The sequence below is a fragment of the Xyrauchen texanus genome, chromosome 34 (genome assembly GCF_025860055.1).
Source record: "Xyrauchen texanus isolate HMW12.3.18 chromosome 34, RBS_HiC_50CHRs, whole genome shotgun sequence".
NCBI lineage: Eukaryota > Metazoa > Chordata > Actinopteri > Cypriniformes > Catostomidae > Xyrauchen > Xyrauchen texanus.
In genome coordinates this window covers 23,500,727-23,515,812 of record NC_068309.1, presented here as the reverse complement: position 1 = coordinate 23,515,812, position 15,086 = coordinate 23,500,727, and the positions used below count along the sequence as shown (strand labels likewise).

Sequence of the window (15,086 nt, the reverse complement as noted above, 5' to 3'; positions counted from 1 at the left end):
CAATGGGTTCCCGTAGCGTAAGCTAGCTTACGCAATACGAGAGAACCTCTCGTAAGAGAACGAATCGGTTACCTAACATAACCTCGGTTCTCTCTAGAAGAGGGAACGAGTATTGCGTAGCCGGCCGTGCTCGAGCCACGAGCAATTTTCGCTTCATTCAATGAAAACCAGGGTTCCAGCCTACGAACTTGCGCTTATATGCACTCTAGCCACGCCCATTCTGGCGGGCTTTGATACAGTGACGGCGCGGGCGCCTGTCATTGGACGCAAGTTCACTCAAGTTCGTCTATAGGCTGCAGCAGTTGCCGCAGAGCAACCAATGAGCTCGCTAGCTATCCCGCTCAAGGTATGCAGCTGCTGCACTGCGTTGACAATGGATACAAAATTAAGGATAATTTTTTGGCTTCAATATCTCAGAAAAGATGAATCTTTCCCGTAGCGTAAGCTAGCTTACGCAATACTCGTTCCCTCTTCTAGAGAGAACCGAGGTTACGTTAGGTAACCGATTCGTTTTCTTTGCTTTTTTAATAATAGTCTGTAATAACACAAATGGAAGTAAGGAAATTATGAAGTGACCAAACATTTTAAACATTGAAACTGTCTTGAATTTTAGCTTTTTCAATGTAGCCACCCTTTGCAAAGATGCCAGCTCTGCAGACTCTAGGCATTCTCTCATCCGACTTGGTGAGGTATTCAACTGGGACAATTTCCAAACTGTTTTCCATGTTGTTGTAATTGTTGGCTGCTTTTTGTTCACTATACAATCCAACTAATCTATTTATTTATTTGTATTACTATTTATTATAATAAATAATCAAATTTAAATAAAGTTATTTGTATAACTGTTTGTTTAATTATTATTATTTATTTTTATAAAGTTTACTTATGTCAAGAAATTCATATGTTGCCAAAATGTATTTGTGTCTACAAAACAAGTTTCAAGCATTTATGCCTAATCCTTCAAATCAAAAGCTTTTTAAGATTATGTGAAATGTTTCAGTCAAGGGTTTCCAAACATTTTACTAGTAGTGTACATCACAGCATTTAATAACTTGAAAATATTACTGCATTACCACATTTATAGTAGTTAAGTCAAAGACGCAAGGAAAGGTATGAAACCGTATACTTTTGACAAATAAAGAACACAGACAGACATAACAGTGAGTATATGTTCTTCATTTGGTGGGAATGGGCTGGAGAGAGGAATGAATGAAAGGAAAGGAAAGTTGAGGAGTTATAATCCCAGAAGTGCACACTTGACTGAGAGTCACACGTGTGCACACACGTTGGGTCGCCCCTCTGGCACTCTCCAGCAGGATAACATTGTTTCCATGACCTCTGACCCCCCCCCCCTCAGTGGCGTACCTGTTACTTAAAACATGTCTGCACTTCCATGAGGGAGGGGTAATATTATCTTCCCTCCCTTATTCCCCCAACGACCAGAACCGTATGTGTGTACACACACAGTGCAGACGGCCATGGTTTAGTACAAAGTGCTCTCCCACCATCTCTCTCTGTTATTCCCAGGGTCTCAGTTGCCTCTGATAGATGTTAACATTTCAGTGTTTTGCCGCGTGCCAGGCAGTGACATGGCTCTGTAGCTGCGCAGGGAAGAGGTTACGACCTGAACTTTGGCTCATTTTACATTCTATAAACTTACCAAAGGCTTCGTGTGTGAGCTGCATGTATTGTGTCATGCGTAATGCCTCACATCCTACTTCAAAGCTGACATTTTTTACATTTAAAGAAAAAAATAATTCTTAAAACAGGCTAATGTGATTTGATTGTCTTAGGTGGTTTAAGAAGGTTTATCTTGTCTCCCAGCCTGGCCAAGCTAGTTTTCAGCTGGTCTAGCTGGTCTTCCAGCGTAGCCATTCCAGTGCTATTACGTCCATATTCATTTTGCTACATTTTGGACATCCATCCACACTGAGATGGCGTTTTTGTCTAGCGATAACTGAGATTTCGAAAACGCTCTGCCAAGTGGATGAATTTGAAAACGCAGTCTTCGCATTGTAGTGTGGACAGGGAAAATTGAGTTAATAAAAAACTATGATGTATTTGTTTTCATGTGATGCAGTTATGTGATCCATTCAACTCAAAATCATCAAGAGGGTGTCCCATGTTGTTGTGGCATTCATGTGACTGTTATCCACTTATATGATAAATGTTACTTTGTACAATCTCCAAATTACATTACTTCAAAGGCGACGCGACTTGCTCTCAGTCAGCAGAACACAAGGACAATTGCATTTCAGATTGTACATGGAAATGATGCAGGGCCATGTTTACTTATTTTTCAAACATGATGAATTAGCAAACAAAAACAAATTATTGTGAACATTGTCTTAAACTAAATAACATTTTTAATTAAATTACTAAGTTCAGGCATGAAACTTCTTAGGAAATGTTCTTTGAACATGAACATGTTATCTTTAAGCCAATAAGCTCACACACATGTGATATGTCAAGCCAATTGGCTCACATGGTGTAAGCTGATACTGTAGGTCCTTTTGAAGAATAGTCGGGTAGGCAATCAACTTGCGCACTCTCTCTTTGCCTAACATTTACATTTACTCAGTTTGCAAGTCAGCCATTTTCATCGCTGTGAGCTGCGATTTTTTTCTGAAAATCCCATTTGCTTAGGTGGTTGCTGGGGCTTTTTCTTCTATCAGCTTGCATGGTTATGTCTGCTTTTGACCATGACAAACAGAAGCACGTCTTTATCAAGGTAAGCAATAGGCAATGAAGCTCTGGCACACATCATTATCTAAGGTCATTCGTTTAAATAAGTCCACACATAGCTGTGTTAAGTCACTAGTTAAAAAAGCTCTGGGCTTTCCTGGTCCAGATAAACATTAAGGCATTTAAGCCTTTCAGCCAAGCAGGCCCAGAAACAAAGAGATTTAGTTATTTTGCATTATGCCATTCAGCCCAGCAGGCCGAAGAACACCTAGCTAGCATACACTGTGCACATGAAACTTCGGAGCAGCAGCAGCACAAAGTCTTGGTGGTAGATCTACTTGTTTGGGGTTTTGTGTTATACATTTGTACAACTTCCATGATTTGTTGGGGGATTGTACCCCCATAGCAGCATGTCCACATGCTTAACTCAGAATGTCTGTGTATGTTCTAGAAGTAGCAAGTCTCTGTACTTGCACTGCAGCAGCAGGAGCAGAAGCATAACAAATCTTGTCTAAACTCAACTAAAACAGTCATACAGTGAAAACTAATGAAAACTAAATTAATGGACAAATTAAAAAATAAAATATAGATAAATATATATGAAAATATATAGAAATAAATATTTAATAAAAAATTCTAAACTATTATAATTAAAAGCTAGCATTTAGCTATCTACCTTAACTAGCTGATAGGTGTGCATAACTCCTTTAAGACCAGCAAAACAAACCAGCCTAACCAACTAGGCCAAACTGGGAGACCATTCCCCTTTTAAGAATTCTTTTTTTTTTTTTCAGTAGGACATTCAAGCAAAGATTCCCTCCCATACTGGGGAAGAGCAGAAAGGCAGCATACAGCAGATAGACTGGTGACACAAAATAATACATTCTCTGTTTACCCTGTAAATTTAATGTGGCCATTCATCAGTGATGATACCTGACTGCAGCATATACCGAGTAAATGGAATTAGCACTGTGAAAACATCATCCCCACAATGCTCATTACACACTGATGAGCGATAATTTGTTTACTGGAATAACATGAATAAGCATAATTGTCCAATCAGACCCATGAATGAGAGCCATGACATAATCAGGCAACCATATATGAGAATACTGCTTGCTGGCTCAGATATAGCTTTGGTGGTTTTATGCTGTCTTCAAGTCGTGTCGGAACGATTGTATTTACAAGGTTAGCACTCATGAACGCCACCACAATGTAATTACCAGTGGGAAACTCTGGATTTTCTTAAAGCTCTGACTTTCCAAGTTGGGGGCATGACAGTTAAAGGAATACTCCAGATTCAATACAAATTAAGCTAATTTCCCTCTTTCTGGGATTACAGTGTGGCACTTTCACAATGGAAGTGAATGAGGCCAATTCATAAACTTAAAAATACTCACTGTTTCAAAAGTGTAGCCACAATTTGCAGACATTAAGTGTGTTAACATGATTTTACTGGATAAAATCACTTTTCTGTGTAAAGTTATATCCAATTTGACAACTGCTGAAGAAAATTGGTATTTATCAGAATAAGTGGTAAATGGTAATTTGACTATACGATTTAGTTTATATGCATTTTGTGTATGTATAGTGATAAAGCTTATCATAAAATATGGTAACATTTTACCAAAAGGTTGTATACAGTTACATTAATGAATGCCAATGATGAATTTCAAAATGAACTTTAACAGTTTAACATTTAAGTTTAACATTAGCAGTTAACAATATAACATCAATACTTTTACAGAATGTATTAGTCTTTGTTATTGTTAATTTCTACATACTTTTTTATTTTAACCCTTTAATGCTTTATGAACTTACACTAACACAACAGTATAGACCTACTGTATTTATAAATCAACATCAACCAAGATTAATAAAAACTGCTAATTTATGTAGCTGCTTTTTGAGGTGACGGGCATGTACTATAAAACAACATTTCCCATCATTATCTGTGGCAGCATGAGAATAATATAAATAAATAAAACATACAATTCCACACCTAGTGTGCATTCTTCGCTGTTCTTTTTTTTTGTTTTGCATAAGCACAAAATATGAAAAAGGAAATTGCCCAACATGCTCATTATTTTCCCACCAAAATTACTTAAACACATGACATCATAATTACCATACTTCCCAAGAGGCAGCAAAAGTCTGTAGAAAATATGGTTGCATCATTCCACCCTGCAACTTATCCTGCATATTAAACTAATTATGGCTGCATAATTGGTTCACTATTGGAAGGTTGGAGTGGCTACGGTATGCAGGCGCGTGCGGATGTGTTTCCCAAGTTGTTGTGCATAATATTTTATGTGTATTATGTCTTTATATGTTTGTGTGTTCAGTGTGTATCATCTTTTCCAATTCTCCTTCCACCCCCAGATGTCCGGACGGATACTTCGGCCCGCGGTGCTTGCAGACAGAGCCCCTGCGGTTATACGTGCCCAAACCTAATAAAAGTATGTTGACTTGAGATGTACAGCTGCAAACAGAGGACTGGTTTGTCACTGAGTTACCACTGTTGTCTCTCCCTTGCCCTCTTCTGCCTCCCAAGGCTTGCTGGCTTCAGTCTGTCCTGAAACGGACACAGTGGTGCTCCTGTGGGGTTCCTCTGCTTCTGCTGTACATTATTGCGCTGTTGTTCTAATTCCATGTTCTCTGCTTTTTCCCCTGTCTCTCTCTCTCTCTCTCTCTCTCTCTCTCTCTCTCTCTCTCTCTCTCTCTCTCTCTCTCTCTCTCGCTCTCTCTTTCTTTGGCATTTCTCCTCTCTGCTTGACACCCCTTTTTTCTCCACCTCTTTCCTTCTCTCTCTCTTTCTATGGTTTTATTTCCTTTCATCAGGTGTCCGAATGACTTTACTGGTGATCGCTGTCAAACCTACGTTATGGCCAGTTTCTACCGTATGTCCACTTCTTCTTCTGTCTGACTGTCCGTCTGTCCATTTTGCATGCTGAAACTGGAGATGTCGAATGTAATTCTGTCATGGTTAATCATCTACTCGCTGGTCTAACAAACTCATCAGTTTTTAATACCTAATCAGTTTTATTTGGTCCAGTGTGCATTCACCTTCCTTGCATCATTGGTTAATTGTACATTGAAAATCATTTTATCCTGTAACATGATCAGTGATGCATGTTTTCGAGTATGATTGCATGTACTTTAGTAAATTAAACACAAAACTCAATCATTTTGATTGATGTTTGAATTGAAAAACAATGGAAACACTTGTAATAAATAGGCTGCATCACTGCTTAACATATACATAACGTATTAAACTAGAAATAATAGTTAGTGTGAATTTACTAACCATTAAACACATGCTATAGAGTGTCCAACTAGACCACAAACTAGATAGCACAAGATGTATTTGGTCAGCTAAAATGAGATATAAATATTGCACAATAACAATCATGAAATGGTAGCTAATATTTTATTTTTATGAATGATTTGTCAAGATTGCTATATAAATATATCCATATACTACATATGGGGAAGATGCTATTAATAAGATAATATTTAAACTAAACTAAATTACAAAATAAATTGGATGTATATCAAAATTGCATTCACATAATTCAAATTATTTTAATCTAATCTGTAACTGTACTGCTAAAATGCATGTTTTTATTGAGATTTGCAGTTTCGTAATTAAAACTGCTTATACATCATTCTTAATTTGGTTTAAGTTAGGTGAAACTCATCAGAAGAAGATTTTTAGGAGAACTAATTTTTGTCTGAAATGATAGCAATAACCTATGATGATCACTAAGCATTTCTGTATTGTATCAATCATTTAGTAATGTGATGCGATTAGTATTTTAGAGAAACACCAGACTTTGCAAAAAAAAATTTTTTTTAAGAAGCACTGTTTATCTCTCTCTGTTTATTTTACCCATCACAGTAGTTTGCACACAATATATCACCCCCTTCCAAAATCCTCCCCTTAATTATGTTGTGAAATTAAACAGCTCCACTTCCCCGAGGTGACACATTTGAACCAAATAAGCCTACACATCAGCATCTCCACCGCACATGTCCATCAACTGCAGAATAACACCTAGATTAGAGGGAGGCAAAGGGATCACTACACCTGACAGCTCATGCCTGTGAGCTACTGGCTCTTGCATATGTCCGCTTGGTGCCTATAATCAAGCCTTTGTGCTCTGAACAATGTTGCTATTCTGCCGCTGTTTACATTTTAACATGACCTTAATTTTAACATATTTATTGTTTAAGAAAAAACAAAAATTACAGTAGGTACAATTCAAAAGATTCATGTTAACACAACTGTTCTAGGATGGGAAGCTTACACAGTTGGATGTAAAACAGAACAGATTTGCTCCCTGTTTAAAAGAAAAAAATAAATATGAAATGTTATTAAAACAGAATCACTTGCAAATCAAGAAATATTATAAAATGACACATCCTGTGTCATGTTATGTTTTGTCATGATTAAGCATCCTGGAATGTGATATGTGTTACACATATCATGATAGATCATCATGTCTTTGCAAGCCAAAAATGCATGGATTGTTCGTTGTCAACAAACATTGGATACTGAAACTGTGCAGTTACTTTTAAAGGATTTTTAGAACTGAAGAAATGTATAATCTTAAAATGCGGCACTGTAGGTGCTTATAAATACAGCTCAAGCAGCTTGAGGAAAAATAGTATGGATGGGCAAATCAATCTCGAAATATTGATACTTCTGATCCTTACACAATAATATTGATATTCGTTTTGTATTCGTTTCTTAAATTTTTTTTAGAAACTAGTGATTATCTAATTTGTTTACTGTTGTAATAAATCTGTATCATAATCTTTTAAATGAAAAAAATATAGTGGTAGAAAATAGTTGTATTAGTTATAATACATAGTTATACACTCACCTAAAGGATTGTTAGGAACACCTGTTCAATTTCTCATCTCATTTGGCAGTTGCTTCAATGCATTTAGGGGTGTGGTCCTGGTCAAGACAATCTCCTGAACTCCAAACTGAATGTCAGAATGGGAAAGAAAGGTGATTTAAGCAATTTTGAGCGTGGCATGGTTGTTGGTGCCAGACGGGCCGGTCTGAGTATTTCACAATCTGCTCAGTTACTGGGATTTTCACACACAACCATTTCTAGGGTTTACAAAGAATGGTGTGAAAAGGAAAAACATCCAGTATGCGGCAGTCCTGTGGGTGAAAATGCCTTGTTGATGCTAGAGGTCAGAGGAGAATGGGCCGACTGATTCAAGCTGATAGAAGAGCAACTTTGCCTGAAATAACCACTCGTTACAACCGAGGTATGCAGCAAAGCATTTGTGAAGCCACAACACGCACAACCTTGAGGCGGATGGGCTACAACAGCAGAAGACCCCACCGGGTACCACTCATCTCCACTACAAATAGGAAAAAGAGGCTACAATTTGCAAGAGCTCACCAAAATTGGACAGTTGAAGACTGGAAAAATGTTGCCTGGTCTGATGAGTCTCGATTTCTGTTGAGACATTCAGATGGTAGAGTCAGAATTTGGCGTAAACAGAATGAGAACATGGATCCATCATGCCTTGTTACCACTGTGCAGGCTGGTGGTGGTGGTGTAATGGTGTGGGGGATGTTTTCTTGGCACACTTTAGGCCCCTTAGTGCCAATTGGGCATCGTTTAAATGTCACAGCCTACCTGAGCATTGTTTCTGACCATGTCCATCCCTTTATGGCCACCATGTACCCATCCTCTGATGGCTACTTCCAGCAGGATAATGCACCATGTCACAAAGCTCGAATAATTTCAAATTGGTTTCTTGAACATGACAATGAGTTCACTGTACTAAAATGGCCCCCACAGTCACCAGATCTCAACCCAATAGAGCATCTTTGGGATGTGGTGGAACGGGAGCTTCGTGTCCTGGATGTGTATCCCACAAATCTCCATCAACTGCAAGATGCTATCCTATCAATATGGGCCAACATTTCTAAAGAATGCTTTCAGCACCTTGTTGAATCAATGCCACGTAGAATTAAGGCAGTTCTGAAGGCGAAACGGGGTCAAACACAGTATTAGTATGGTGTTCCTAATAATCCTTTAGGTGAGTGTAATAGATTTTTAATACCATTAGACAAACTTTAAATTATTATTTTTTTTTTTATAATTTTTTTAAGGTCATTATTCCGTGGCCCAGCTATTGATTTTTTGTGTAGGACATTTGTTATTAAAACATTTTAGCCCATACAGTGGTAAATATTAGGGTATTATCAGAGGACTCCCTGGGCTTTTCAGAGATACCAAATGTTTAAGAGTTTGGCAATGAGAACTTTCTCTCCTTAGTCAATTCAGCAAATACTCATTATAAAATATCAATAACAATATAATTATTACTGTGACTTTTAAATTATTAAAATAAGCTGTCATTTATCCCAACATAAGAGTCACTTTTCATGCAAGTCCGCAATCATATTAAATAGATCAATATAAACATTGTGACCACTTGTTTTCACAAATAATCACTATATGGTGCCATAAACATGTGAAACTTACATGCCATAGGTTGTTTGGCTCATCAGCTTGAACAGAGAGTGAAACAGGAGCTGTCAAATGTTGTGTATCATATTTGATACACACAGCGTTATAGGGTATGATATAACAATAAATGGCTATAATTAGCCATTTTATCCTTAGAACCCACAAAAACAAATCTATTTAATTATCAGTGTTGGAATCTATACTGGGGACATTGGACTTGCATTTGGGTTTGCATTGAAAAGAGAATAAGAGGTATGGTCCATCATTAAAACATAGCTTTTGTCACCAGGGACTGAGAAATAGAAAAGGAAGGTGTCCCTTATTTCAGTGCACTATCTGAATTTTTTAATCTTTAACACACCTGACAAATTGTCACTTCGACATGGAAAGCCCATCCGTAAATCCCAGTATGCCGTCTGTGTGCAGATAGTCCTTCAGAGAAAGCATGTAAGCAGACATGTCCTCAGAGCTGTCTTCTCTGGATCTTCTTTCACTTCCTGTTCCACTCACCGCTGAAGAGAGAACTTTAATCGCTCTCCCAATTAGAGCTATAGCAGAGAGCTAAAGCCTTCAACAAGAGAACATTGACATCAATAGTAGGAAGGGTAACTGGCCTCCAGTTTGTTTGGGGATTGTCTACAGTTATCCAAAGCACTGCCTTTTGAACTGGGATCCAATGTAAATTTGAGAGACAAAAAGCTGTTAACACAGAGATTACATTTTAAAGAATATCTTGGCTGCTTTTCACAAGCACATATTCCAAATTTGTATTGTTAATTGCTTAAAATCTTCCCATCTGCTGTAGTTGTCAAATTTAAACTACTTTTTATCAGGTTTAATGTCAATTACATCAGACATTACTGTTCTCTGTCTTGGCATTGAAAACAAAATTCCAAAATATTTTTTTTTCCACACAGTATGAATAGCTCTATTTACTGTATATGTAAATATATAGCTTGCTGTATAATGCAGTGAAGGGCATCCCAGGCAAGGGGATTATCATATTTGGGAGTCCCTATTTTAGAACATCTATACCAACTCAATCAGACCCAAGCCTATGGAAGTTTGTTGTCATGACAACAGTGGGGATTTGTTGCAGCTAATTTTAGGCATGTGAGCTGTCCATGTAAAAGTGCTCCTCGCTCATCCATTAATGGAAATATTTGTATTATCCTAATCCCAAGGTCCCTTTGGCAAGAAAATATTTTTAAGCCATTATTAGATACCTCCAGTTATAGCATGCAGAGCTCCTAAAATGAAAGCCACTATCCCCATACTCTTTGTCCGATTAATATCAAGTCTTGTGCTAGTTGTGGATGTGCACTACATACAAACTTACATTCATGCAAATTTGAATCCAATAATATCTTACTCTTACAGGAATGTTCTGGGTTAATTACAAGTTTTTAACTACAATTTTTTTGACTCGTCCCTTGTTTAATAAAAAACAAAAAGAGGCTAAAATCGTGCTCACAGAAAATAATTTACAATAGAATTTAATGGTGCCAGTCCATAACAATTAAAAAAATTGTTTTCAAAAGTATAGCCACAAGACAAATGTATAGACACAAATAAACATGTTAATATGATTTTAGAGTGATAAAATCAGGGATTTACTGGCATTACGCCATCTACCAGATTATAGGGTCAACCGGCATTACGTTAAGTTGTAATATTAGATATAACTTTACACAGATAAGGTAAGTTATTGATTTTATCACTCTATAATGCTGTTAATATGTATAATGTTAACCTCTACGTGAATATACATTTGAAAAAGTGTGTACTTTATTATTCACTACCATTGTAAGTGTCTTACATTTCTTTTTATTTTAACAAACGAGGGACCATCTGATATGTCACAAATGCTGAGAAGTCAGATTTACTTGTATTGAACCCAAAATATTCATTTAATTGCATTGTCTAATATATCTATCTGAATAAACTGTTGTATATGATTGCATGTTTTACTAATATACACATCCCAGAGTGTACTTGGCATCTTGTGATTAACAAATGACAAAACCCAATATACAATTCAAATTGTTTTATGAATAATATCAACTGTCTCTGTGCCCCACAGGTAAGACACATCAGAGAAAATATAATTGTATAGTTGAACATTTAACAAATACTTGAATGCACTTGCATTCCTGCATACTACTTGCTTGTTTTGTATAGTGAAACTGTTTTGTTTACTGCGTGAAAATAATAATTTTGATTAAAGAATTGATATAACCCCTTAAACAATATAAATTTCAGCATCTAACTGTGAATTCTCACAATTACATTAATTCATCAAAAATAAATAAATCTACTAACCTAAATGCTCGTCTTAAAACATTTAAGTCCTAATCCATGCAATAAATACTAAAATAAACTACTAGTTTGATGCTAGATGCTAGTTTGATAACTGATAATAATAATTCTTCTTTATTACTCGTAATTATAATTCCAAATCATGTTTTAGAAACCCATATTTCATTCTGCATATGCTTGCTCTAACCTGCATGTTCTAATCACATGCTGTTCTCCAGTATGCACATATGTATCACCACTAAGTACGTATGTGCCTGATGTGTACAAAATTCTCAACCCACTTTCATAATGCCCATATGTGTTTCTGTGTAGGGTGGGATATCTCTCTCTTAAACTTTGTTCTTCTTTTTTCTCTCTGTTTTTTGTTTTTGCTCTTCAATTATCAACTCTTTGAACTGGCAGAGTCTCTTGGGATTGAATTTATGGGTATGGACCAATCCTTTCATCTGATTTCCAGACTGAACTGTGTAGCTCTCATTCCATTTGACACACCTCCTTTGCCTCTCTCTGATGGACTCTAAAGCAAATGAGCAAATTGATTAACAAATAAATCTACCAATCAGCCATTGCTCTGTATTGTAGCCCTTTTTTATCTGCAGCCCTTGTCTTGTCTTTAAGAAGTTTCTTATGACTCATTGTGTTTTAGCTATTAAAAGCTGAAGTGTGTACATTTTTCTTTCTCTCATCCCATGTTGAAGTCGGCATAAAATGAAAATTCACCCTATCTATTTTCTAAATGCATGTTTTTAAACTTATTGTGAATGATTCGTCCATGCATATGTTTTATTTATTTTTATTTTATTTTTGACCTCTAAATCTTTAATCAATATATCGTAACACGATCTTCCTTTGAAATGACAGACTTCTCTCTGGTGACGTCTCCAGTCATTTAGTCAGCTTAAACCCTTCCCCTGTCTTATAAATACCACAACCTTGCGTAGAGTTAAACAAAGCCTCAATCGCATGTGGTGAAGATGGCAAGGTGTATTTTCTCCTGTTTTCCTTCAAAACTACCATTCCTCAACCTATACTTCTTTGGTTACGGGTCAGCTGGCTTGAATGCAGTTTATATATATATTTTTGAATGCAGTTATCTTGGGATGCACAGCATGTTTTTTTCCCTTTATATTTAGTGTATTGAGATTTAAAATGTTAAAATATAGGTATTTTTTACTCACTCTTTTTTCAACGGCTACATCCTCTTTGTAAGCTAAGACCTCCATGTACTCGTGCATTTATGTTTTCAGTTTGATCATAAACGTGTTGAGATCGCTGCTCAATTTCACCGATAACTGGCTCTGACTCTAGCATCACGTGGTATGTGTGTCCACTGCAAACTCACTTTCAGATCTGCCTCCATTCCGCTATGCAGTGCCCGTATTTTCACAATCCAATCAACAACCAATGGATGAACTCAAGTCCCCACCCTACTTGTTCGATAAGCTGTTTCACTCGGAAATACGTCACAATACGTATTAAGTAAAGTCAGTCGCAACTTCTATTTCATGCCGACTTTAATATGCAAAATGAACTGCAATGAAACAAACCACTTGTAGGTTGATTTCATGTAAATTGTAATTACTTAATTGGGCCAATGTTGCTGTTTCGGGCAGATCAGGATGCTCAAACAAAGAGAGCAATGTTTTGAAAATGCCTCAGAGTTTGGGACAGGACTATTTGTTTTCCTGATCAATGAAAGACTGGAGAGTGTTCGATAACCTGCTTGAAAATCATCATTTTTTTTAAAATTCTATTTGGTGGTGTAGAAATTACACACTTCAGCTTTAAAAGACATACGTTTTGTTGCCACCTCAGAAAACGTATTGTCAGAATACTGATCTGTGTACTGAGCAATTTATAAGATTAGTTGGAAAAACTTAAAGATCTAGTAAATAAATTTGTTTTTGCGGTCAACATTATGATACACATGTTTCCTCATCTGTGCGTAAGCAGCTTGCCTCAAAATGTAAAAGTTAGCATTATGTATGGGTGATTTGTGTCTGTTTTACACACCAACCTGGTATTTATGGAGCAGTAAACATAACAAGCGCGGAGCTTCAAGTGAATTTGTTTATGTGCACTAGAGTGGTGTTAACATTGAATTTAATTATGTTACACCTGGCAAGCCTTGTATCAAGCTATTTCAAGTGTTCATCATTTTCCATCACGCATGCACTCTCTGGTTTTACATCAAAATCTTTGGGCTACCCATTATGATGTTTGACATAAGAGATGAGATTGGTTTTATTGGAAAATTGGATAAAATCTGGCCACGTCAGCTAGGACTTTTTTAAAGCATGCTGTAACTTCCCCAGATGATATTTTATAGAGTTGAACAAAGGTAATTTGACAGACATGTCAAGATTATTTCAATGCAATATGGATGAGTGCTGCAGACAAGACTTCCCTTGACTTTTTTAAAGGTATTGTTCACACAGAATGAAAAATTGTCATGTAATTATTTACTTACCTCGAGTTGTTCCAAATCTGTATTACTTACTTTCTTCCATGGAACACAAAAGTAGACATTAGGCATAATGTTAGGAACGGACTGTGACATGACGGTGACTGAGGCTGACATTATGCCTAAAATTTCCTTTAGTGTGATACAGAAGAAAGAAAGTTAAGTGTTTGAAATGGCATGAGAGTAAATAATCACAGAATTTCCATTTTTGGGTGAACTAGCTCTTTAAAAATTGTTAGATTTCCTCCCCTTTTCCCCTAAATTTCCTCTTCTCCCCTTTCTCTCCTTTACCATCTTACCTCTCTCCATTTCCTCCTTTTTCTATTTTGCCTCTATGTCCTTGCATGTTAGTTTGCCATTCTTCTCCTGTACCAATGAGATTTCTGCAGCTGTATGTTATAATGGTTCCAAATTGGATGCAGTGTCTCTTTTGTTTTCTATTCTTGATTTTGTTAGGTTTGAAAGAAAAAAAAACAGAATCCTGGTGCCCTAGCTTGCCAAACTGCATTAGTCCCATAATTATGTTGTTTATATGACCTCTCCCAATCGTCTGTTCTCTGCTTATAAAAAACAGCCCTTGTTTTTCCTTAAAAATGATCCATTTTATGGTACATGTAAACTAGGCCCTCTGTGAAGTCAAGTTGTGTGGTTTCTTAAGAGCCAAAGTTACTCAGATCCACATTTGCCACCACAGAGAACACAAGCCCCTTCAGAAATAATGTTTTCTGACCATTTTTCCTCCTCTCTCTGTACTACTGAGCAAATGACAGCTGGATTATTTAATTATTGATAATGAAATATTTCCCACTAACCAGTCCCCAGACTTTTGCATTTCAGACACATTCTCTTCCTTTTGGAAGGTCTATGAGACCAACCCAAGGCCCATTTCCAAGGGAAAGACAAGGGCTGGATATAGTTTATAGTTTATTATTTGAAAAATATTTCTTTTCGAATTGTACCCAAAATTCAGCATGTTTTAAAGCTTGCTAAACATCCATGCTTTGAATGGTTATGGATACACTAATAAACTATAATTTAAGGAACCTTTCACCCAAAAATAAGAGAATGTGAGCCTCAGTCATCAATCACTTTCACTTAAAGTTTTTCCTTCA

General features: G+C 36.6%; 1 protein-coding gene across 3 annotated transcripts in view; it reads left to right on the top strand.

Moving 5' to 3' along the window:
• nrg2a (neuregulin 2a) overlaps window positions 1–15,086 on the top strand; it is a 129,415-nt gene that overhangs the window by 97,807 nt on the left and 16,522 nt on the right. For 2 of the 3 annotated variants that reach the window (XM_052104319.1, XM_052104320.1), the window contains exons 5-6: window positions 5,527–5,585; window positions 11,913–11,936. In XM_052104319.1, coding sequence (XP_051960279.1) covers window positions 5,527–5,585; window positions 11,913–11,936 — 83 coding nt within the window. Of the gene's footprint in view, window positions 1–5,067; window positions 5,145–5,526; window positions 5,586–11,912; window positions 11,937–15,086 lie in introns of all 3 variants that reach the window. The other variant, XM_052104321.1, reaches the window with a different exon arrangement.